At 38.9% G+C, this 25,672-nt stretch overlaps 1 protein-coding gene across 2 annotated transcripts in view; it reads left to right on the top strand.

Annotated features, from left to right (window-relative positions):
- The window catches only part of LOC306885265 (AP-1 complex subunit gamma-1-like), a 28,937-nt gene continuing 3,265 nt past the window's right edge, over positions 1-25,672 (top strand). The window contains exons 1-22 of one of the 2 annotated variants that reach the window (XM_079441675.1): positions 1-111; positions 11,511-11,714; positions 11,825-11,949; positions 12,742-12,883; positions 12,984-13,080; positions 13,524-13,600; positions 14,572-14,667; positions 15,306-15,386; positions 15,473-15,571; positions 15,664-15,719; positions 17,257-17,370; positions 18,134-18,274; positions 18,718-18,772; positions 19,961-20,083; positions 20,567-20,656; positions 20,741-20,865; positions 20,979-21,083; positions 21,201-21,342; positions 22,212-22,338; positions 22,953-23,054; positions 23,135-23,295; positions 24,617-24,715. In XM_079441675.1, the coding sequence (XP_079297801.1) occupies positions 11,514-11,714; positions 11,825-11,949; positions 12,742-12,883; positions 12,984-13,080; positions 13,524-13,600; positions 14,572-14,667; positions 15,306-15,386; positions 15,473-15,571; positions 15,664-15,719; positions 17,257-17,370; positions 18,134-18,274; positions 18,718-18,772; positions 19,961-20,083; positions 20,567-20,656; positions 20,741-20,865; positions 20,979-21,083; positions 21,201-21,342; positions 22,212-22,338; positions 22,953-23,054; positions 23,135-23,295; positions 24,617-24,715 (2,358 nt within the window). In that variant the 5' untranslated portion in view covers positions 1-111; positions 11,511-11,513. Of the gene's footprint in view, positions 535-11,510; positions 11,715-11,824; positions 11,950-12,741; positions 12,884-12,983; positions 13,081-13,523; positions 13,601-14,571; positions 14,668-15,305; positions 15,387-15,472; positions 15,572-15,663; positions 15,720-17,256; positions 17,371-18,133; positions 18,275-18,717; positions 18,773-19,960; positions 20,084-20,566; positions 20,657-20,740; positions 20,866-20,978; positions 21,084-21,200; positions 21,343-22,211; positions 22,339-22,952; positions 23,055-23,134; positions 23,296-24,616; positions 24,716-25,672 lie in introns of both variants that reach the window. The other variant, XM_079441676.1, reaches the window with a different exon arrangement.

Genomic DNA, 25,672 nt, shown 5'->3' with positions numbered 1-25,672 from the left:
GCCTGCGGTAGAAGTGCTGAGGCTGGGGCCGCCGCCATTTTGAATGTCTGGTCCGTTCCTCCTTCCGTCGATTGAGAAGATTTCACTTGTTTTCTGGTATCATAACGGCTGGTGAGTGGGAGCTCGTTTTAACCGACTAAACGACTTCGTATGTGACCGTTGAGCTCGGCGCTGTCAAGCCGCTCGGTTTTATTCGCGTTTGCTCGGGTTGACTCTGGGCTGCATAGGAAGTGGAGCGCACAGGCGAATGCTAATGCTAAAGCCTGTGCACCGGGACGCTGTCATAATCTGGGGCTCTAACGGTCGCTAAACTATCACTCGAGCTGTACTTCCACGGGCGGCCTGACACAACCGGCCGTGAAATCCCAAGTAGGCTGTAGTTTATGAACGTTTCGGTGGGTTTAAAGTAGAGGTGTGTGTTTAATTCTCCGTCAAATCGACGCTGGATTTGAGGCCCGACTAACGTTAGACTCCAGTCAGTTAGCAACGGACACGCAGCACTTCATTCACCGACATCACGGAGGAATAACAGAGGTATTTATTGTAATTTAAACGAGTATTAACACTCACGAAGAGAACTGAAATGCACCTCATCTTAACGTCCCCCAATCTCACTGTTTATCATTTAGCTTAGCACTAATGGCTTGACGTTATAGCGCAAGGGGATGGGTCCAGAAACATCAAAACCTTCAACAATCTCTCTTGATGTCACAGAATAAACAGTCCAGGTGTTTTTTGAGGAAATGTAGTAGTGGTGAAGGTTCAGAATGCGAGGTGTTGTGTGTTTTAGGCTTGTTTATTCACCAGGTGTTTTCGAGGGAGATGTTAAATCATTCTTGTTGTTGAACTCTATATATTAATGCTGGCTAAAGTATTTACACCCGTTGGTTTGTGGTGAACATGAAAGGCGAGTTGGCATCTCTTCCTTGTGTTTGTGGAGTAAGGTTACAGAAATAAAGGAAGTGTCTTACTGTAAACGTGTCCCTGCTGTACTTTGCATGATTCCTGGCTTAGATTTGCATTCTCTGTCCACTCCAAGAGTTTATTTTTATTTTTTTCCTGTAAATGAATTGTCTTAAAGCTGCAACTAACAAAATTTTCAATCAATATTTTTATTTTTTATTAGTTGACTCTTTCTTACAATTGATATTTGTGACCCTGGAGCACAAAAGCAGTCATAAGTAGCACAGGTATATTTGTAGCAATAGCCAAAAATACATTGTATGGGTCAAAATGATCAATTTTGTAGATTGCAGCTCCAGTAGATCTTCAGGTGAGCACAGCTCATTTCTCTAGCATACATCGGCCCTAAATTATTTCTTTATGGCCACACGTCCTTAGTATCTTGTGTCTACGAACTGTTGCTCTTAAACATCCCACTATATGATGAAATTCTCAGTTATAATGTTGACAGGTCATTTTTTCTTTACTGTGAATAATGTACACTGTGAGGCAAGTCTCTTTACACACAAATAGCATCATTATCAAACTTTGTTCCACTCTTAAACTTTCATCACTTTATTGTACACCTTTATGCAGAGCAGCACTAATTACTGGGGTGGTCCTCCAATAGCGATATATTACTAGTATTGATGCTACTAGTACCTTTTTTTTTTTTTTTTACTGTTATTCTTGCTACAAAGTAATCCAATAGTGAGCTGTGTGTTTTTGGTTGTGGTTTTACTACTCATTATTTGTTAGTGCTTTGTTACTTAACTATTAAGTGATGCACTGAAATTTCAGGAAATTAAGATATTCTGACAGAACAGCTGAAATGGTTTTGGAGGTCAGAAATCATTGTCTGAAACGGTTAGCACTTCAATGATGTTTTGACTCTGTCATCTATTTCGTGCACACAATGTGAATGAGCTACAACAGGTAAACATCAGCAGTGTGGACGCACTTCACTGTGACCAAATATTATGCTATAGTATTGAGTAGCAATATGCAAAATTTGTTTGGCTGAAATATCGTGAGGGAACTGGTTCACTACGACTGAGAACAGCATACAGTGTTTCTCAAACTGAATTACCAAGACTTTATTTTTGGATTAGTTTTTGCTAAATGAAAACTTTAATTTGGTTTTATTAAAAAATGGTTCATTACTACTAGTAAACATTCATTTTCACTAATACTTATTAGATTAATCATTACTGTGACTAATAAGGCAAGAAGTTTTAGTTATTTGTAAGTAGTGAGCATTTAAAATGCCTAGGCATAGGCCTATATCCTGTCTTCTGATCTCATTTGATGAGATGTTTTCTATTTAGTTTATACCATTACTTGATGAAACTTGTTCTCCAGGTCATCTCCTTGAGGAGGTTGTCGTATTTTTTTTTTTTTTTTTTTTTTTAGCTTTTCTGCTATAGTTGCTAAGCACAGCTTCCATGTGATCAGACGTGACTCTCTGGAGGCAGGTGTGAGAGAAATCTTCACTATGTGTCGACACTGAGATCATATTTTCTTTCAATAACTGAATGTAACTCTCTCGGGCCCACAGTTTAAATTTAGAAAAACTGTTTAGTTTTCCATTATCGTAACCAGGCACAATATTAGTGCTTATTTTCATACACCTTTAGTGATTTGATTATCGTGTTACTGTCCAGATATGGTAAAATATTTTTGCACAACAGCCACTTTTGTGATTTTAGTCCATTCTTGTGTTATTTAGCTAAAAGATTCAATTGTAGAGTCAGATTGTATCAGCAAACTTTTAAACGGTCTATAAAGCAGAATAGCTTCCCCATTGCAACAGATCTCCTTACATCACCTGTTTACCAGAGTCTCCCTGAAGTTTGCAGTTATATGCCATTGGCAGGAGACCCACAGTGCAACAATGCTCTTATTATCTGGGAATGAGAGGTATGGTCACCTAAAGCTGACCTTGGAGGAACTATTCTTTTTAAACTATAAAGCTACCCCACCTAAGGTCACCTTAGTCCCTCTATTGTATCTCTTCTGTCTTCTAAGCAGTGAGCTATAAGTGGAAGAGCGAGTGTATGAAAAGCAGTCCAGCTTCTTTCTGAACGTTGTAGTTGAATAGCTTGCTTCCTTTCACTGTCAAGGTGGATCATCCAGCCTCGCGTGATTCAGTGGCTAGGTGTGTGTAGTCATGCGTAATGTCGTAAAGGGGAGTTCCTCGTTCATTCATCTGTAAAGGTTATGGCAGTACTGGTGTCTCAATATTGGATGCTGAATCACAAGTTGTCATGAAGCTGATGATCTGCTTATACACGGCCATGATTCACAGATTTTTGATGCCAGCTCGTTGGATGTGGAAAACCCATCTTGTGGTTCTCTGTCTTGTACGCAGACTGCCATTACATTTTAAAACCAGGGAGAGTAGCTCACTGGCAGGAGCCATACCGGGAATAGGAAGCACTTTCTAGTCTCGTACTTGTTCCCTTGATTGAGCCATCTAAACGGCATCATATCCAGGAGTAGGCCTAAATTTGATCTTCTCTGTGCTGTGCAAACTATGTATAGAGGAGAGTAAGGCTTGTGGGAGGAAAAATGCAGCCAATTCAATGTAGATCAATCATAGTTCTGCTATGCCAGGCAGGCATATTTTGATAAGAGTCCCACTCTTAAACTTTTGGATGGGTTTTTCTACTACATTTATCTTCATAGCTTTACAGTACACTTTTTATCCAAAGCAGTACTAATTATTTGGGAAGTCCACCAGGAACGGTATGTCCTTATGTGCTGTTAAGCGTATAAAGCAGTAGGGTTTTCTGAGTAACTCTGTAGATGTGAGATTTCGTACTGTGGTATCAATCTGCTACATTGCCTTATAGTGTTAGTGCATCCAAAATTAAAGAAATGCAGTCATTTACTCACCCTCATGTTGTTTCAAGTCTCTTTGCATTTTGTCTGTGAGAAATAAGAGATTTTGAAGACTGTTTTGGACCCCATTGACTTTCATTGTGTTGACAAAGAAAATAATTAGATGTTTTCCAAAATATAATCTTTTGTGAGCACAAAAGATTATATTTTGGAAAACATCTAATTATTTTCTTTGCAGGTTTGAAACAACTGAGGGCAAGTTGATTTTTTTTTGGGGGGGGGCGGCGGGAGTGACCTGTAGCTTGATTAATCATCTTGACTGTGTCAAATCACTACTGGCGCTTTTCCACTGCATAGTACGGCACGGTACAGTTCAGTACGGCACACTTTTGGGGTTTTTTCCACTGGGTACAGTACCTGGTACTTTTTTAGTACCACCTCGGCCGTGGTTCCAAGCGAGCTGTACCGTTACCAAAACGTGACGTGTAAACTCTGCTGATCACTGATTGGCCGGAGAGAATCGCCACTGCCTACGTCATTGAACTTGTGGCACGAGACTCAACAGACCCGCTAGATTTAAATCAGCACAGCCAGTGAAGGATCGAACACAACTGTTTTGAATGGGCGCGCCTTTTTTAACAACCATAAATGGCTGTTTCGTTGTCTGTTGAGGAAGTACAGACGATCCTCTCGTGATAGGAACTAATCCAGCGAGAGCTTAATGGAGTGACGCGAAATTAAAACGTTTTTCAGGAGTCATGGCAGTAGAGGCGGCGCAACTATAACGACACGTGAATAATCCCGCCCACTCTAAAGCGGTACTAAACTGCAGTGGAAACGCAACCCGATGCCGAACTGAGCCGTGTCGTGCCGTTCTGGACCGAGCAGAGCAGAGTCGTACAACGCAGTGGAAAAGCGCCATACCTGTGTTATACAATGGGTAGTTCTGGTCCGGGTTTCTTAAGGCCTCAATATACTTCAAACGAAATCGATGAACGAACTGATATGACGTCGTTTCGAACAAATTCAGGCCGAAACGAAGTTCGTTTTGAGCTCACAAAAGCTAACTTTCTGGGGAGAAGTTGTGGCTGCTAAACACCTTTTGAGCTACCATTGGTCCGTGGTGATTACGCGATCGGTGGGTGGGTTCGGGAACTCCGCCGCCTTTGACGTGAGATTTTTTTCCCCCCCGGTTGGTTTCTCATTCAACAAAGGTCAGTCAGGAGAACAACATCTCCAAGTCACTAGCAACATAAATACACTGTGTCGAATAGCTTAGCTGCCACAAATATATCCGCACCTGTACGATCGCTCGCGAAGAGACTTTAAAGATTCAGAGAAAGCTTTTAATTCCTAGAAAGATATCGCAACGAAGCTTGGTGTCGATGACCCGGAGTTATGCAAAAAGTTATGTAGAGAAACGTCAGTTTTCCAAAGCCATGAAAAGAATGAAACGAAAGAGTAAAGATATAAAGTAGCAAGTACCAAATACATGTTTCAAATAAATGTTACATCATACTGCTGCTGCTGCTGTTCTTTCAGTGAAGCAAATTTAAAAGGTATACAGTAAATGAAATGCCATAACTAGGGGTGTAAGAAAATATCGATACACGGGAGTATCGCAATATTTTGTTTGGTGACACTGTATCGATTCTCCAAAACGGAATATCGATATTTAAAAAAAAAAATCATAGAAGATTCATGGCAGTTGTTTCATTTTGAGTTCATATCCCGACCGCTAGTCTTCATCTCTGAACTTAAACAGTGACAGGAAATACTAGCATCAGGGCACTCCACTAATTTTAGCATTATTTTAGTTCGCTGCCAGTAATGGAGGATGAAAGCATTGTTCCAGCTCTCGTTTCGATGCTTTCTCTCGTAATTCGGGGGTGTTTTGTGCTGTTGGGGCGGTGCTCGCGTCGCGGTCTCTGCGAACATAAACACAAACTGAAAAACCTGTGAAATCCAAGTTGAAAAGTTCTGAGAATGTTTAACATCTGTATTTATTTGATTGTTTTACAATTGTTTTGTTTTCTTTAGGAATCCTGCAAGCACTTTATTTTTCATTGATATTAAGCAGATGTCATTTTTTGTTCAGATCAAATGTTATGACATTGTATGTCACAATTGTAAACTTAAACTGTGAAACTTTAAAGTAGTCTATAAATATATATTTTTATCTTTTTATAAAATACATTTTATACATACATTTAACGAAAGAATCATGCAAGCACTTGAATATTTCCCCCTTTACTCGTACTGCACAAAAAGTGGTTCAATAATGTTGAATGTTACAGGGACTGATTATTGCAAATGCAGATCCCAGTCTGTTCTGCAGTGTGTTCTGGTTAAACTATTTTTATTTATTTTTTGCTAAGGTTTGCATATGGTGGTGTGTTCTTAATGACAGCTTTCCTAAAAAATATATATCCTATTCCTAAAATAAGAAATATCCCAATATGGGATGCAATAAGGATGTAAGCCTTGCTTACAGTATCGCAATATATCGTATCACAACCCCTGTATCGTGATACGTATCGTATCGCCAGATTCTTGCCAATACACAGCCCTAGCCATAACATACAATAATAAACCTTTGATTTTATCAAATTATGGCAACACATAAAATATAAAAACGTGTAATAATTTATCCAGTTTAATAAAAGACCTAGATACACCTTCGTTGCGTCGTTGTTGTGTTTAGGGCAGACGCGCGAGCGTCGCAACAAATGTTTACATTAATCTACACCCCGCCTCCAGCAATGCGGGTGTTGGAATTTTTGAAACGGTATATCGCTGCTGAGCCTTTTTGAACTTCAAAACGAACGAATGAACGAAAACGAACTTCGTTTGAAGTATATCGGGGCCTTTATTGGTAAATGCAACGTACCGGCAGAACGACACCCTTTAGCTGTGACTGACTGTTTTTAACAGTATAGCAAACTTGTTCAATGGACTTTGCTTTCATAATGTAGGCCTGGTTTCACAGACAGGGCTTAGACTAAACCAGGATTAGGCCATAGTTTAATTAGGACATTTAAGTGTTTTTTTATAAACATGCCTTAGAACAAAACATTTCTGGTGTGCATCTAAAGACAAAACAAAGGCACTGATATATTTTAAGATCAGTCGGGGCAAGTTTCTTTCATTTGAAACAGCTCAGACTTACATTTTAGTCTAGGACTAGGCTTAAGCCTTGTTTGTGAAACCGGGGGTTAATGTCTTACAAAATCGTAAATCGATTTTAATAAAGTTTTTTATTTTTTTATTTGGCTAAGCAAATGATGTACCAATTATTTCTCAGCAATTTTTACTTTTTGATTGTGATTTTATGCAGGCTGCCTGTGCAGACCCCCCCCCCCCCCCCCCCCCCCCAACCCAACCCAACCAGAAGTTATAAGAACACTCTTGTTTGCAGCTTAAGTAAAGCCATGGCTGCTAATTGCCCTTAGCCTGCATGTCATCTGCATGAAGAGGTTTGCTAATGCTAACATAGTGCCAAGTAAGCTGAAGAGGCACTTAGAAATGAAGTATCCTTTCCTCAAAGAAAGAAGACTTGGCTTTCATCGAACTGGCAGAAGACCAAGAACTGTGTGAAGGCATCTTTAATGACCTCATATTAATTGAGATAAAATAAAGTATTTGTACTTTGAAGAAAAAAAAATCTTCACACAAAAGTGCCAGTCAGAATTAACTAGTGAAGACACAGGTGTTTAAAAATGGGGAAAATGTATGTATCAAAAGACCCAAAGATATACTTAGGTTCATAAACAGTATTGATGTTAAAAGTCTATGAAATATGCCCATTAATCATAGTTTTTGAAAACTAATCATTCTGATGTATTTTATAGAGTCTGTACTAGGGTTGGGCCGATAGACGATGCCATCGTCCATCGCCGATGGCTGATAGACATCACGATGTTGAGCCGGCATTGTGGTTACACCCCCCACCCCCCGCGCTATCCACCACATCCCAGTACCCTGTTTGGAAATAAAATGCCGTGTAGCCTACTACGGGACCCCAAAAGGGAATACATTCGTGATGGGAGGAAAATATATATTTCAGTAGCCTAATTTCTCTCGCTGTTATATCATTGTGTAATTATACTGTATATAGCCTAAATTGTGGGCATCAGGGAGCCGCTATTATGCCTGGCACTGAAACTGCTTTTTGCGCGATCGCTATTTAGTTTCACTTTCTCTTTCGAGATTCGTGATCGAACGTACTCTGTTTATGCTATGGAGTGGCAGTACTTACCACACATCTTACAAGATCAGATGTTTGTCAGTTGTGCTCGGGATCTGCAAATCATTCACCATCGTCTCAAGCTAGTCGCACACTGGATGAGAAGCTCAGCGTCGCGCCATGTCTTTACATTGGTGTGCGTACGTTCATAGAAAATGTATTTGAATTTTAAAGATGTGGCACGACGCTGCTCTTCTCGTCCAGTGTGCGACCAAAGCAGTGTGTGTGTATATGTATATATATATTTATTTATTTATTTATTTATTTTACAAACTGGTTTTGCAGTCATAACAGTAAAGAGTAATATTAATGATAGCAAAAATATCACTTTAGCTGTCCTTTCTTTTTTTTTGTTTTTTTTTTTACCATGAGAAAGAAAATGTTTTTCACAAAACTGTGAACTTGAGATAGAGGCCACTGCATGTTTTATACCTTGGAATATGACTTTGCTTTTACCACTACATTCTTAATTGGACAATGACATTGCATATTTGTCATTAAACACTCTTCTTTGCATCCATTTGCGACCGTAACTTTTGTTGTTCTGCTGGGAGATGCTGAGAATGTCTTTGTTTAGCAAGTAATTACTGTAGTTCCTTTCTGGTTCGAGCAGCTTAATTAGGTGCTGCATGCTAACAGATTTAAAGTGCGGGGCTCCTCTGTGATGGAGAGCCAAAAGCAGCTCTCATCTCTGCATGGAGGAAGGGAGGAATATTAACTTTGTGTTGCATTGTGGCTCTGTATGCATGCATGTGTGTGTGAGATGGATCTCCTGGTGTGATTAATGTGCGTTCTCAGAACAGTAAACCACTTGTAGTGCTCCGTCTTTACAGTGCCACTGATTACTTGCTTTTGCAGCTTACATTTAATTACAAGGTGACCTCCCACTATCCATACACTCCATCACCGCATTGTGACGAGCTGCTCTTTGTGTGGGGTGAAACTACTGTAATGGTTGAACTTGAATGCCATGTCCATTCAACCTCAGTCTGCAGGATGAGTCACTTCCTGTTCAGTCTGTTTATATGCTCTACGTTCATATATTTAACTGCTCTTTTTGCCGCAAAGCTGTCCTTGCACATCCTACGACACCTTCCTACAATAATCCAGAGAGGGTTTTTGATAGATGAGCCTTCTCTTTGTATTAGCAGCCCCATTTCACTCCTTCCATGCTAATAACAATCTAATTCTCACTGTTTATGAGCTGAAGATCAGTTTTCTCCAGTGTGGCAGGTGTTAGTTTGACCTCTACTTTCTGTGCTCTCTTTACCTGTATATCTGCATCGTTATTTGCCTTCATTTCGGATGCTAATATATGTTTATTGGGTTTCTATTTTGATTAGATTTCAGGTATAATTTTTGGAAAGCAAAAGATAACCAAATTAACTTCCAATATCTTGAAACTTTACTGCACAATGTCCTTCTTACTGTGAAGTCAAAGTTTCTTTCAAGTGCCCTTTTCCATTTTGGTTGCTCCAGATGTTTGTGTTAGAACTGGATTCAAGAAATAGGTAGAAATAGGCTCACGCAGCTGGGCATAAATAGACAGTCATGTAATCTTACCACTTTGTATGTGCTCACTTTTAATTTTTAATCAGCCTCCAGTGGATTGAAACCTGATTCTGTTAAAGGAATGAAATTTCACAGGTGTTTCCACCTGCTTGTCACATTGGCTGATAGAGCTGATTATGGCCATACTCTGATGTCTGCCTTTTCCAGACTGACTGTCCCCATAGAAAAGATCGCCACATGTGCTAGTCAATTATGAGATGCTCGCCATCCTTTGGGATTCTTAGAGCTCTACAGAACGACTGATCAAGAGAGCGCTCTGGGGTGTTGTGCTTAACTCATCTCACAGAGCAAGAACGATTTCCCTATTTACATCATTAACATGGCAACGCTTAATTTGACAACTGGTTGCTGTTATGGACTGTAAAAGCTAATTTATTAATGTCATGAGAAAAGCATGCTTTATATAAACAGAGATGATGCTTGATGTCTAAAATGGTCTGAAAAGATTTTATTTTTATTTTTTTAATTGAAATGAGGGATGTACAAAACTGCATATTTTAAAAATCAACTAGTGTGTTGCTTGAATGTCTAGTAGTTAAGGATAGCCTGTATAATTAGGCAGGTTTCAGATTCATCTGTTCCTATTTGGATGCATTTCTTAGGGAGCGTTTATGTAAGATCAGCTGAACCCAGTGAACTATAGATGCATTTTTAAAACGATGCTGTTAACTGGAAAACGTTTTAAAAACAAAACTTGTGGTGAGATGGTCCCCCCCCCAAAAAATCTGAGATGCAACACAATGAAAGTTGGTCTGAAAGAATATGGATGTAGATGTGGTGCTTTTAAAGAGTATTTAAAGGTGCAAAGGGGTTTAGTGTGAAAACCGTATTGCATCCTGTCAACATCTTAAACATATATTATCCAGTAATAACCAGGGTTTTTCCTGCATTGAAAAAATTTTGGCGGCCGCCAAAATGACTTTTTGTCCTGCTAAAGCCTTATTGAGCACCTCAACGCACACTCTCTCTGTCTAACTGTCTTTCCTCTTCCTCCCTTAAAATCAACTGACTTGACGGTAAAAGGTCGGAAGACCGAATCTATGTTTCATGTGGCACTTTCGGAAATTTATAATTTTTTTACTTTAATTACTGGTGGTGTGAATTGTGCTAAAAACATGTCTCCTTATCTTTTCTGACGTTCCACATATGCAACTAACATAAAACACATTTTCAATAAAAGCGTTTTCCATGTTGAGACCTCCTTTGCGATGCCCTAACAACCGGGATTAACACACAACACATTTACTTCTGCTAATGTCTGATTCACGACATAACGACTTATTTTAATGAATGGTTAAAATAACTGATCTGTCCAACACTCGCCTCACAAGACATCACTGTCTGAATCGGTGAATAACAATTGGAGCTGAACGATTTTGGAAAATAATCTAATTGCGATTTTTATATTTTATTTATTATTTTTTTACCAATATTGCGATTTTTAATGTGATTATTTTTTTTTTTAAAGCTTTTTATATTTATTATTCAACAAAGACAAGTAATATATCATTGTATAGTATGCTGTGTTGGGTACGGTATTTTAAAAAAAGTAATTAGCTATATTACTAGTTACAGCCCAGTGCATGTCATTAATAAGCCTACATGTTCTGCATATCTCTGTGTGAATGAGTGGCGTAGTTTTGTCTACTTCACGAACTCGGTGTTTTCAGCGTCTGAGGACATTAACACATCAACTTCATCTCCAGAGCTGCTCTGAAAGTCACTTCACAAGTTTTTCACGGGTTCATTTGAGAAGAACTACCACTTAAAACTGAATTTGTTTCATGTTCACTTGATCTCATGTTGCTCTGGCAAATGCAAGCATTGTATAAATCATAATTTGTCTTGGCAGATATATTGGCACTGCTGTGACACTCCACTGGCTGACACTGTGCTTTCATTACAGAGGATGCCAGCTCCGATCAGACTGCGGGAGCTGATCCGGACAATCCGGACAGCTCGAACCCAGGCCGAGGAGCGAGAGATGATCCAGAAAGAGTGTGCTGCCATTAGGTCATCCTTTAGAGAAGAGGACAACACATACCGCTGTAGAAATGTGGCTAAGCTGCTTTATATGCACATGTTGGGCTACCCGGCACACTTTGGCCAGGTGAGAAAACAGTTTTTCAGAAATTACAGGAATCTTTAAAAGGGCTGCAGGAAGCGCCCACTTTAAACACAGAATTTTGCAGTGTTTGATGAGCAAAATCTCATTTTCAGCTGGAGTGCTTGAAACTGATTGCATCACAGAAATTCACAGACAAACGGATAGGATACCTGGGAGCCATGCTACTTCTGGACGAGAGGCAGGACGTCCATCTCTTAATGACAAACTGCATCAAGAAGTGAGTGAGCCAGGGATCTCATCTTGTTTCAACACTTCCATGAATCACAGCTGGCTGTGTGATTGGTGGGAGGTTAATGAGACCTTTGTAGGTGGAGAATGTAAAGTGCAGGTTGATGGGGATCTGCTTCCAGAGTGTGATGACATCTTAAATTGCTCTCTTTCTTTGTTCCATTTAGTGTGTCTCAAACATCTTATCATATATAAAAAAGGCAAACCAGTGCCCCATGTTGTTGTAATTGTCTCTTGATTTGTCTTGAGGACTCATACCAAAACTATGACTGAACAGGAAACAATTGTGGTGTCTTAAGCATAGCTTAAATTTGATTGTTTCATGCTCTCAAAAACCAGTAATTCACGACAAATTGTGGTCAGAACAAACCATATTTTATTCATTTTAAGCAACTTTCATTGCATTCAATATATACATTTTTATCAGTTTGTGCATTCCCTGGGAAATAAACCCATGGCCTTGGTGTTGCTAGCACCATGCTCTACTGTTTGAACTACAGGAATGTTGCATGTACTTGCCAGCTCTCATTGAAAATGAATGACTTCGGTCACTTTGCTGTCAGTTCTTCCTAGATGAATTTGCACTAAAATATAATAGCGTTTGATTGGATGCACAGCCTTTGAAATAAACAAAAGATACAGAAAGCTTCCTCAATTTCTCCATTTTAAAAATAGAATATTTAATTTATCTTTTTCCCCTGCAACCCACCAATTGAGAACCGTTGCCTTGCCAATGATTGTATGCATTGCTGTGCATCCTCATCTAATCTTCTCTCTGCAGTGACTTGAACCACAGTACACAGTATGTGCAAGGACTAGCCTTGTGCACCCTGGGCTGCATGGGCTCATCCGAAATGTGCCGTGACTTAGCTGGAGAAGTGGAGAAACTCCTCAAAACGTCAAACTCCTATCTGAGGAAAAAGGTATTTCACACTCCTTCACAGCTGAACGTGGAATTCATGTCCAGTTGGATGTCGAGCTCTGAATGTGTGAACGGTTTTGACATGAGCTCTTCGCCCTCAGGCAGCACTGTGTGCGGTTCATGTCATTCGCAAAGTCCCGGAGCTGATGGAGATGTTCCTGCCAGCAACAAAAAACCTGCTCAGCGAGAAAAATCATGGTGAGAGCTGCACTCTTTAACCTTTCCCATAGGTCTCATTTTTGGCATTTAAAAATGAATAAACAGATGGTATCGTTCTTATTAGCACATTTTCTTGGAAATACTTTAAATAGTTAAAATTGCTTATGGATCTGTTACCCAAAAAAAAAGAAACCAAGCTCATCATCCTCCATAAACCGAATAATACAAAATTACAGAAATCTGTATCTCATGAAATTAAGATAAATGTTAAAACGTGAAGTTGATCTTCCCATTTGAAATTACTGTCAGTTAGCAAACTTTAGCTTTTTTTTAATATGTTCAGATTGAAGTACGTCTTTCACATTCAGCAACAACAAGTAGAAAATTGGTTTGTTCATTTTCCTAATGTAAACAAACTTGCTCATGAGTTATATAATGAAATCTGATAAGGGAATCAGTGTATTGTTCTGTGTTTTCTGCAGGAGTTCTCCACACGTCTGTTGTCCTGCTCACTGAAATGTGTGAGCGAAGTCCTGATATGCTCTCTCACTTCAGGAAGGTACGTAGCAAGTGTTCATGCCTTGACCTTCAGCAGTCACCTCTTGTGGTTTATGCACCACAATAGCCACTCTGAGACAAAAGCACTCTTATCTGTTGCTGATAGCGTTGACATGACTACTGAAATGAGACTGTAGTCCTTACTGAAATCTGGATGCTTGTCCTGAATTTAACTGCAGGTGTGTTTATCTCACTGAGAGATGAATACGGGTTCTTCCTCTCTGTATATCTGCTTCTACTCTTCCCACCCCCAGCCTGATCTACTGTGCCAGCACTCCCACCTCTCATGCTCATAACCGTAGCATTATGTTAAGCTATCTTCTGAAAGTGACTTTTTTTCCAATTCCCCCCTAACATCTACTTCATATTTTTTCTGTCATTTGTCTTCGTTACAATTCCTGCATTGTGTTAGAATGAGAAGGTAAGAGGACATTCTGGTTTCATAGCTGGTGCATGCTTAAAGAAAACAAAACAAACAAAAAAGTGTCATCATGGTCACTGTAGATGTAGTCCAATTTTTGGTTTTGATGTACTCTTTACTTTGCAATTGTTGTCATTTTAAGTATTTTCTTTGTTTTTATTCAGGATTATGTAGACATCATATACATTTTCACTTGTCCTGCGTTTACCTTTTAGATTCATTTTTTTCATACGGTCACTATTGGGTTGTGGTTTTTCCAATATGTACATTAAAGTGGGGGCATAAATGAAATGGAGACTTTTGCCAAATTAATAAGGATTGTTAATACACATTGAAAAAGTGATAATTACAATATACGCTGACATGATCTCCATGTCTTAATGTATAGTGAAACCATTCTATTGGAAGATGATCAACTCAGGGTGCCTACGTGTATTGACACTTACTGACCCTTTTTATGTGCTGTCCTGTTTTGAAATCTCTACGACCCTGCTGTGAGCTTGCTGATAGTCTTTCATTTCTTCTCCCACTGTTTTTTTTTTTTTGTCTAGCTGGTTCCACAACTTGTACGAATCCTGAAGAACCTGATCATGTCAGGCTACTCCCCTGAACACGATGTGTCTGGCATCAGTGACCCTTTCCTGCAGGTAAAGACACATCATCTCCTGTCAATGTTGCTGTATTTAAAAGTCCCCTAAGTCATGTTAGCTCTTCTGTTTTATTGAATTAGTCACGCCTCCTTTTTCTAAAACCGGGGCTGCAAAGATGATGTTTATTGCAGTTGTAGCTTTGCAGTGGTAGCAAAATTGCACTCTCCCATGACAAACTCAGAATTGCTCTGTGCTTTACTTAAATTATTCATTTCAACGTGCGCTCCACTTCCTGCTTGCCTTATATGGATTGATCTATGCACGTGCGAAATGACTGACAGGCAGAAAGTGCCTTTCATTTTTTCTTTTGATTGGCTCAACCCCTTTTACCACACTTAGGGTTGTCACAGAGACAATATTTTAGGACACTATTTTTAATGTCATGTAATTTTTTTAGTGACATTCCATAAAATAAAATCTCTTACAGCACTATTAATGTTGCGGTCGATGTGAATAAAATTTTGTAATGTACCTCATGTCATTTGTTTGGCCAGACGCAAGAAATTGATTTTTAGAGTGGTCCTAAAGTTTGCAATCCATTGTACCCATATGAGGTGATATATACCTGTTCTTTACACCCTGAAGCAATCTGATGAGCTCCTCTGGGCTACATTGTGTCTCTTCGCATTTTTAAGGTGCGGATATTGAGGCTACTGAGAATTCTGGGAAAGGGTGATGATGATTCTAGTGAAGCTATGAATGACATTCTTGCACAGGTAAGCAGTCTGATTAGTTCCACTTTATAACCACATAACTTTACTTTGTACCTTCTAAAGATTTCCCATCAAATTACTTTTAATAGGTTGCAACAAACACAGAGACGAGTAAAAATGTAGGCAATGCTATCCTCTACGAAACGGTTCTTACTATTATGGACATCAAATCAGAGAGTGGACTAAGGGTGAGTGTTACTCAGATTTAGTGTGTGAGTGGTTCAAAGGTGTGTGCAGAAAGTGGTGTTGTTGAAAAAAATGCTGTTGTTTGTTATTACAGGTTTTAGCAATTAACATTCTGGGACGTTTTCTTCTCAACAATGACAAAAACATCAGGTATGTGACTTGACCCGAATGTGATGTTCATGAAGTGACCAGCGAGAAAGCAGTTTAATGCTGTTCAGTGATGAAGACCTTGAATGATCCATCGACTGAGTGTTTCAAATGTTGATCTCATTGTCTCTGACATCAGCTTTACTGTGGACTGAAATAGCTCGTTTCTTGTGCTGTCCATTAGGGGTGCGCCGATCCAATATTCAGAATCGGTATCGCTTCGATACTGGCATTTTCTGCTGGATCGGGGTATCAGTCTGACGAGACTAATCCAAATTCGATATTCTGCATGGCTACTATTGTGTTATTGTTAAGACCCACAAAAGCCACAAACACAAAACACCATAAAGTTTTCATATTTCAGGTGTTCTGAAGCCGTTACATAGTTTAATGTGAGGTGCAGGTGAAAGTCAAGTTCACGTAAGTTAAACACTTCTCTCCGCTGCAGCTGTCTTTCATCCTCCATTCAGCGTTCAAACTGCGTGCCGCGTTCGGTTACTAGAGTCAAGACGATAAAACTCTCTCCACTGTTCTGCAGTCGTGGCCTAATGGATAGAGAGTTGAACTTGTAACCCGAAGGTCGTGGGTTCGAGTCTCAGGTCCGGACCTGAGACTTGGAGGATTGTAGGTGGGGGAGTGAATAACCAACACTCTCTTCACCCTCAATACTACGACTGAGGTGAGACCCTTGAGCAAGGCACCGAACCCCCAACTGCTCCCCGGGTGCTGCAGCATTGGCTGCCCACTGCTCCGGGTGTATGTTCACTACTGTGTGTACACTTGGATGGGTTAAATGCAGAGCACAAATTCCGAGTATGCGCGCTGTGACTCAGTGTTGCTTAAAGCGCATCATTCTGCGCACGGGATGGGCATAAGTGCTTTATGCCGCTCTGTATTATAATATTTTTGCGCAATGAAAGATTATTAACAGCCTTTCTTGTTCGTCTCATCTGTCATATGGTGCTGCCTCACTACTGTGCAGTACGTTTAAAAGAAATGTCTTTTAATTTTACAGTATATATATTTATATATAAATATATTACTTGTTTTCCATGAATGTATTTTACAACAATACAAAGAGATATAAAAATTTCCCAGATTTATTTCTACACTTATTCACTTTTCTTTGTTCCTCAAATGTTTTTTTTTCAATAATTTTAGATTTTATAAAATTGTGCACTCATGATTTTTCTAGATTAACTTTTGCTTTTGAATCATCCATTAACCTAATTTATAAAAGTATTTTTGTTATAGATTATAATTACATATTCATTCATTTGTTGTTTTTCTTTACAGTAAAGTAGTCTATATTTAGTAGATTGTGTGTAAAACACAGAGTGATGAGCAGGTCAACACACACTGAGGTCTAGAAATTGTACACTGATTTAAAAAAAACTGCGCTGGTATCTGATCGGTATCGGCAGGTACTCAGAATTTTTGGTATCGGTTCTGAAAAGTGGTATCGAGCCAAACCTACTTTCCACTCTAGACATGACTGACAAAATTATAGGGCTTTGACGTTATTACTCTCCCTGATCAGATATGTGGCATTGACATCTCTACTGAAGACTGTGCAGACAGACCACAATGCTGTGCAGAGACATCGAAGCACTATCGTGGACTGCTTGAAAGACCTTGATGTGTCCATTAAAAGGTAAGTTATGTGCAGGCTGTGTATGGATTTATATATCAAGTATGGCATGAGAGGATGAGTCCCACTAGCTGTGTTTCCATCCAAAGATGTGAATTTAACTTTTGCGCAAAACTGGAATATCGCATAAAACATTTGCGAATAAAGCACCGTTTCTATCCAACGAGTCAAAGAGAAGAAAATCGTCACTTCCTGATAAACTGGCACTAAATATCTCTAAGAAAACTAGGAGAAGCCACTGAATATAATCATTTTCAAATATAATAAACTACTTGTGCCTCAGAGCAAGCAGACGAAACGCAACAAATGCAGTCATTGCTTTCAGAGGTGGAAGCTGCTGTTTGTGGGTGGTGATGGCGCAGTGGATAAGACGCATGCCTTTGGTGTGAGAGACCCGGGTTCGAATCCACTGTGAGACACCAATGTGTCTCTGAGCAAGACACTTAACCCCCTAGTTGCTCCAGAGGCGTGCGACCTCTGACATATATAGCAATTGTAAGTCGCTTTGGATAAAAGCGTCAGCTAAATGAATAAATGTAAATGGGAACGCAGTCGCACAAGACAGTAATTATATAGAGATACTTTTTTTTTTTTTTTTTTTTTTTTTTTTAATGCGCATTTGTAGAATTTATGACCATCTTGGCGTTTCCATCCAGCATTGATTTTTTTTTTTTTTTTTTAATGCGTTTTTTTTAATGCGCTACTCCAAAGTGTGCAAAAATAGGTGGATGGAAACAGCTATTGATTACGCTTGTCCTTTTCACAGGCGTGCGATGGAGCTGAGCTTTGCCCTGGTTAACGGCAACAACATCCGGGGCATGATGAAAGAGCTTCTGTATTTCCTGGACTCCTGTGACCCTGACTTCAAAGCAGACTGCGCATCAGGGATCTTCCTGGCTGCTGAGAAGTAAGGCGGTTTATTGCGGAATCATGCAAATCATGTTGTGGAGAAGTCGTGCGAGAGGAAGCACCAATGACTTCCATTTTCACAGCAGTCATGTTGTACGTCCTTGCAGCCCTTTTGAAATCCTGCAGTCTCTTATTAGAGTTAAAGTAGTGTAAAAGCCTAGTTAAGTGAATCCGATCAAATTCAATAAGCAAGCCCTTGAAAAACTAAAAAGAGCTGTTCAAGTAGAGCAACTCATGGCTGTGTGATGATAAAATGAGTGATCCATCGGCAGAAGCTCAATCTGTTGACACTTTTATATCTGACAGCACTAAAAGGGATTTGGTTAAGAGTCTTTTAAAGAGTTTTACTTCGTTTGATGCTTTTTGCCTTGATGGCTTGGTTTTATATTTTGTAAGCTTTAGACTGCTGGTTTGCACATATCTAACACTTGTTTATTGCAGGTATGCACCCTCCAAAAGATGGCACATAGACACCATTATGAGGGTTTTGACAACGGTAAATGTCTTGCTTTCATTGTTTCTCACTAATAATCTGCTTTACTCCCACCATTAAACTGGATCACATTTATGATTATTTGAGTTTATCATGTGATGTAAATTTAAAGGGGTCCTATTATGCTCTTTTACAAAGTCTTGATTTTGTTTTGGGGGTGTATTAGAACATGCTCTCATGCTTGGTGGTTAGAAAATTGCATTATTTTTCACATAATACATTATTACATTACCTTTCTCCCCAGCCTGGCACAAAAGGCTCGATTAGTTCGGGGTTTTATGAAGGCCCGCCTTCCGAAAAACTAAATGTGTTATGATTGGTTATCTATCCCAGTGCGTTGTGATTGGCGAACAGCTTAGATGTGTTTCAGTACTGCCCCGCCCCTTGCCAAAGTAGCAAGTTCTATATCAATGCTATATCAATTCAGACCTCGGGAATATTGAATAAGAGGATCGTGCAGAACCTTTGCACGCACGGATATTGCAAGACATATTAAAGTGATAACGTTATTGTAGTTTTTTTTTAGTTTTTTGGCTAAATCATGTTTTAGGATGTCAACAACAGCATAAAAATAGCCTAACTGCATTTACTATGTACATATAAGTGCAACGGTAATATGTATTATGTTTATTGTTCTTTAATTCTAACATTATAACATGAATTGCAGTGAAACTGTCACAACAAGCCGTTCGTTGTAGTTCTTGAAAAATATTAAATATTAATATTGACTAATATTCAAAAAGTGAAAAAGCATAATAGGACCTCTTTAAAGTACACCGAGGAATAGACAATGTAACGTTTGTAACGTTTTCTGATGAACTCTTGATATTGAGTATAGAATGTGAAAAATGATCTCTGACAGCATTTCTTAATCTTAGTGGTTTGTGATTTGAGTTCTGTATGTCATTTAATGCCCTTGTTCCACCAAAATGGTGTTGCTGCTCACGCTAAAGCCAGTGCTTGGCTCGGGATCTGCAGACATCTTTCAGTTTGCATTTCTGCCAACTTGAGCCAAATGATGACATAACCAGCCCACAAATAACCTTGAGGACATTTTAACATCCACAATTTATTTCAATATAGTTTTGCAGTGTTGTAACAGTGTTTTGTTTTTGTTTGTTTGTGGAAATGCACAAAACTGGTTTAAAATGCCCTTCTGACGTACCTGTCTTGTTGTTTCTGCTTTTATAGGCAGGGAGTTATGTCCGAGATGACTCTGTGCCCAACCTCATCCAGCTCATCACAAATAGTGTAGAGATGCATGCCTACACTGTACAGAGACTTTACAAAGCCCTCCTGGATGACATCTCTCAGGTTAGAATCATCTTAACACTGTTTTCTCTTCACTGGACTTTAAACTTGTAAACCCAAAGTGCAAAATCTGTTTTCATCTGTTAGTTTGATACAAGAAATGAATCAGCCCAAACTGAAAATTAGCATGTTGTTGTTCCAAACCCATGTGACCGATTGGCCTTGGTTCAAATGCAAAAGGAGATGTTTGAAAAGAATGTTCATGCTGCTCTTTTCCATTCACTTTATGAAAGTAAATGTTGACGCTGATCTCCAGTTTGATGATAATGACAGAACTGTTGAAAAAAGTTAATGCAACTTGTGTGCCTACTTTCCAAGTCTTCTGAAGTCATAAAATAGCTTTGTGTGAGCAACAGAGTATAACGTATACTATATTTGGACCCTGAATGCGTCAGACCCCATTCAAAATTGTTTGGTATGACATTTGGAAGACTAAATGTTAACATAATTATGTCTGTGAACTAACTCAAACTTCTCTTCCTGTAGCAACCTCTAGTACAGGTGGCATCCTGGTGCATAGGAGAGTATGGAGACCTGTTGGTCTCAGGCCAGTGTGAGGAGGAGGAACCCATTCAGGTAAATGAACTGTATGCCCTTCAAACCACACACGAACACATTTATTTTAAAGGCAGAACAATTGTATCCGATTTTATCTCTCAGGTTTCTGAAGATGAGGTCCTGGATGTTTTAGAAGGTCTCCTCGTTTCTAACTTGTCCACTCCTGTAACGAGAGGTTATTCCCTGACTGCTATCATGAAGCTGTCCACCCGTTTCAGCAGCCTGAAGTAAGCATGCCTTGCCTGTTCTGAGTCACATGAGGCTGTATTTTCTTGAAATGAGCTTGTGTACCCAAACGGATGAGGCCCTGATCTTTCATTTATTTTCATTTGCTCTGCAGTCGAATCAAAAAAGTGGTGACGATATACGGCAGCAGCATAGATGTGGAGCTACAGCAGAGAGCTGTGGAATATAACGCACTTTTCAAAAAATATGATCACATGAGGTAAAAGCTCACCTACTGTTCCAGACTCATGTTTGTCACACTTAATTTTAACATTTAATGTTCCCCACTAGGTTCAGTTTATTACCCTCACTCTCTTTCTTCCTCTTTCCCATGAAGACCTGCATTACTAGAGAGAATGCCTATTATGGAAAAAACAGCCGCTAACGGCCCAGCAGAGATTGTCCAGACCAATGGAGAAACAGAATCAACCATACTGGACACAAAACATCTGCCCAACATCACTCAACCAGCCAGTCAGGTGGGTTTTCTAGAGCACGTTTTCTCAATCCAAACCTGTGCACCTTTTAGGCATCTCAATAATCTGATGGTGTATTCAGCCTCTAAATGTAAGTGTTTCCCTCGTAGACATTATGTAAAAAAACAGGGTGTCAAAAATACAGTAAACATGACACATCATTACTTTGCTAGAAGTACAGTGTGTTCTAAGGATTGCACTATCAGTTTCCAAATACTTCCATAAACAAAAATTCTCTAAGATTTGAAAGTTGTCACTTGTGAAAATTACATAAGTCAGTCTATCCCTCACAGCCTCATTTTCATCAATGTTATACTCAGTATGGCATTTGACCTTAAAATAAGGTCAATTTCATGATGCCGTGGGCGATACAGGGCCGTCAGAAAAAAAAAAAAAAAAAAGGCAGAGAACTATGAGCAGGGCAGCTCAAACGCAAGTATTTCAGGCACCAAGAACGCCATTCCTCAAGGATGAATTGTGCTTCTTGAACAATAGCGGAGTAAATTATTTTCATGGTGATTAGCATGTTATGGGTCAGAGAGCATGCGGTCAGAAGGCTGTCAATATGGTGAATGTAGTGTTTGGGAATGCATTTATTCTGCATATCTCATCTAGTCAAATTATGTAATTTTTTTTATGCTACAGTTTGGCAATTCGAACACAGTGGTAGTTTAGTTCAGTGAGAGCTCTAATGAGCCGAATCAGGTGTGCTAGCTAAGGGAGACGTCCAAAATGTATGGTGCGTTGGAGTCAGTAATGGTTTGAGAACCTCTGCTAGAGTAATGAAAAAAAAAATCTGGTATGGTAGAGCAGATATTAGCTGTGGTGAAATATTTACTTTATGCTAATGGTCTGTGTTTCCTGTTTTACAGGCAAATGATTTATTAGACCTACTCGGAGGTAATGATGTGGTACCTGTTATCCAAACAACCGTTCCCACAAAGCCTGCATCAGCTGGAGGAGAACTGCTGGATCTGCTGGGAGACCTTTCTCTGATAGGTCAGCCTGCTGCACACCTCTGCTGCAAATTCACATCCTGAAATTCCTGTGTCCCCTTGTTTTGAGCACTGACCAATTTTACAGTAGCTAAGTTTACGTGCACCTAAAGAACCTGTTTATTGATGGATCAATCAGATTGAAAAGCCTTCATGTAAACTCCTCGATCGTTTCTGATTGAGCTTGATCTGAATGAAATTGATCAGATGAGAGCTGAAATATTGATCAACAGGAAAAAACAAAGCATGTGAATCTGACATCAGATTCAGAAGTACCTTGCGCACACGCACTGTGCTATGCCTATGATGCATTTGTTTCTTATGTTTTACAATTTACGAATGCTGCATTTTTTTTGCAATACAGACAATGCACATGCAAACAAATATGTGAATCGTATTGCGGTGTTTAGGGTTCATATAACAACTTTCAGGTTTGTTTCAAATTTGTTCCAATCGGTGCATGTAAACACATCTACTGTTTTAAAAGTAGTTCACCCAAAAATTAAATAAATGTTACTTATCCTCATTCCAATCCAAAACTGAATGACTTCTTTTCACTGGTAATTTAAATTTTTGGGTGAAGCCCTGCTCATACCATTGTGCCATCTCCCTCCTTAGGTGGTCCGACCCCCACTCCTGCTCCCTCTGTGCCCATGTCCCAGCCCCCTTTCCTTTTGGACGGTCTCACCTCGCAACCCCTTTTCAATGACATTGCAGCGGGTGAGCTTGCATTAAATTTCATCATAGTGGTTAATGCAAATTAGGACAGTGCAATTATCATATCTGTTTCTGTCTTGCAGTCATTCCGCCAATGACGGCGTACAACAAAAACGGTCTGAAAATCGAGTTCACATTTGAGAGGTCCAACCCCAGTCCCAATATTGCAGTTATCACCATCCACGCCACCAACTCCACCGAGGTTGACATGACAGAATTTGTGTTCCAGGCTGCAGTACCAAAGGTTTGTTCTTTCCCCTCTAGTAGTACTGTCTACGGAGAACCCTAGTTGGTTAACCTGGTTAATTATTAAAAATGAAAGCATTTTTTTTTACTGATCATTTAATCCACCTATATTAGGACTGGTTAAGACCTTTTGGTTACATAGTCCACTGCTATTAGAGTGCTCCTGCATATGTTTAATAAGAATGGTATGAATAAATGTAGACATGCACATTCTGTTACTGTGGATATGGAGCATAAAGTGTATAAACGGCATATCCCAGAATGTTTTTCTAGTATAATGTATTCTAAAAGCCAGAATATTTGCTTAATCAGGTTATGCCTATCACAGAGTTCTCATGGGTCCTGATCAAATTTAAGGTCATCGGTCTTAAATGTCTAAAATGGTAATATAAAAGTCATTTTAAGAGGTATTAAATTTGGGGATAGAAAAACAGGATTTGTGAGTAATTTGATTGTTAAACTTCAAAAGGCTATTATTTCATTAATTAAATGTGAGTGCTGCAAGTGAAAAGGCAGCACTGTTATGTTGTAGAATTTAAGGTTATAAGAAAGTATATTTTTATCTCCATCTTTTTGAATGAGCAGCTAGAGGCAATAAAGCAGACATTTCAAAATAAGAGTCCCGGTGTATTTCAGGTGGATTTATAATTAAAGTCCCACATTATGCATAATTTTTTATTTATTTTTTCTGGGTACTACGGGTGTTTTGGTTTCCTAAGAATTGTACCTACCGTTTAAATCAGTGGCTTCTCTCTGTACTGCCCGTCACAGGAAGAATAATGCTCATGACATTAACACAATCATTATATTGATTTTACTAGCATCGGCACAATATTTTTATTTTCTTTCTTTGAGCACATTATTATTGTATAAGAAAAATCCTGTATTGATCCACCTAATATTCATGTCTTGGCGTATTGGCACATAAACCAATTTTAATACAGATGTCTGTATTGAATAAAACATGTCTTAAGTATTTTAAACTTGCTGTTGCCCTGTTTTGCAGTTGAGTGTGTTTCACAGCCTGTTTAAGTAAAGGAATCTGAGATATAATTTATTTTAAGATTGAATGGGTTTGTCTGCACCGATAGCCTCGTGGTTATTTGTATATGGTATATATATAGTGTTAATTGTATTTGTGCAGATCTTAGGAAGTAATCTTTTTTATTAACTCTGGAATCAGGTTAATGCATTCAAGTGATGCATACACAATCAGAATATGACCAAATTCCTTTTAATATTGGAATATTCATGTGCATGCAAATTATAGCACAATTTCTGCTCCAGTCGAATGATGAATCATTTGTTTGTGTTTTTAGACATTCCAGCTGCAGCTTCTGTCCCCCAGCAGTAATGTAGTTCCAGCACTCAACCAGGGAAGTGTCACGCAGGTCATCAGGGTTCTCAACCCACAGAAGGTAAGATGCCCAGGCCACACGCAGCGTCCTATCACAGTAGATCTTCAGAGATCAGTCCATTCATCCTGAAACGCCTTCAGAAGTCTGATGAGTGTCTGAGCTGAGCGAAATATTGTTACACTGAAGTTGAAGCCAATGCCAGCCATTATGGGTCTTGGTTTAAAATTAGAAGTAAATGTCACATCTCGGTGATTTTGATGGTTTAAGCCAGGGCTATTCAATTAACTTCATTTGAGGGCCGGATTATCAAATTGAACATTTGAAGGGGGCCAAGGGGGTGGGGATCTTTTTCTGAGGGTCTATAAAATTGGAAATGAAATTTAAATGCATATTCAGCAGTAAAATGAACTAATATTACCAACAGTAACATCTATAAAAGGTTAACATTAGTGCTGTCTGCCATTCAATTAAATAAATAATAAAAAAAAAAATTGTAATTCAAAAGATGTGACGCATATTAATATATTTGTTGTCATATTTTCACACTGAACTTCCAAATTAATATAGAAACAACATGAAGATGGTATATTTTAAATGTTTAATGGCATCTTTTTACTAGCCTATGATTAATGAAGTATCGTTGATACAAGTAATGTTACTGTTGTCTCTATTAAATGCATTTTTTCTTTTAATATTAAATGGCTAAAATTACAGTATAATTGAAATGTTATGATATTATTTTTAACATTTAATAGGCTTTGAAAAATATAACTTTTTATAAGTGAACTTAAAAAATCTTCACAAACTATAAATTGTATTTATAAGCTATATTGATTATTCTTTATTGAAGCTACAGAAGTTAATCAGCAAGCAGAGCAGTCAAGTGACTTCTCTTTTCTTTAGTTCTTTGATTTACATCAATCACAGACTGCAGCAGGTTTCACTTTAAAAGAGCGCCGTTAATAAAACCTGATGCACATGACGCGAATGTGACGCATCCAATTTTCTCCTTACGGT

Source organism: Barbus barbus, assembly GCF_936440315.1.
Source record: "Barbus barbus genome assembly, chromosome: 1".
Taxonomy (NCBI): domain Eukaryota; kingdom Metazoa; phylum Chordata; class Actinopteri; order Cypriniformes; family Cyprinidae; genus Barbus; species Barbus barbus.
The sequence above is the reverse complement of the archived record's forward strand: the minus strand, read 5'-3'. Positions and strand labels throughout refer to the sequence as shown.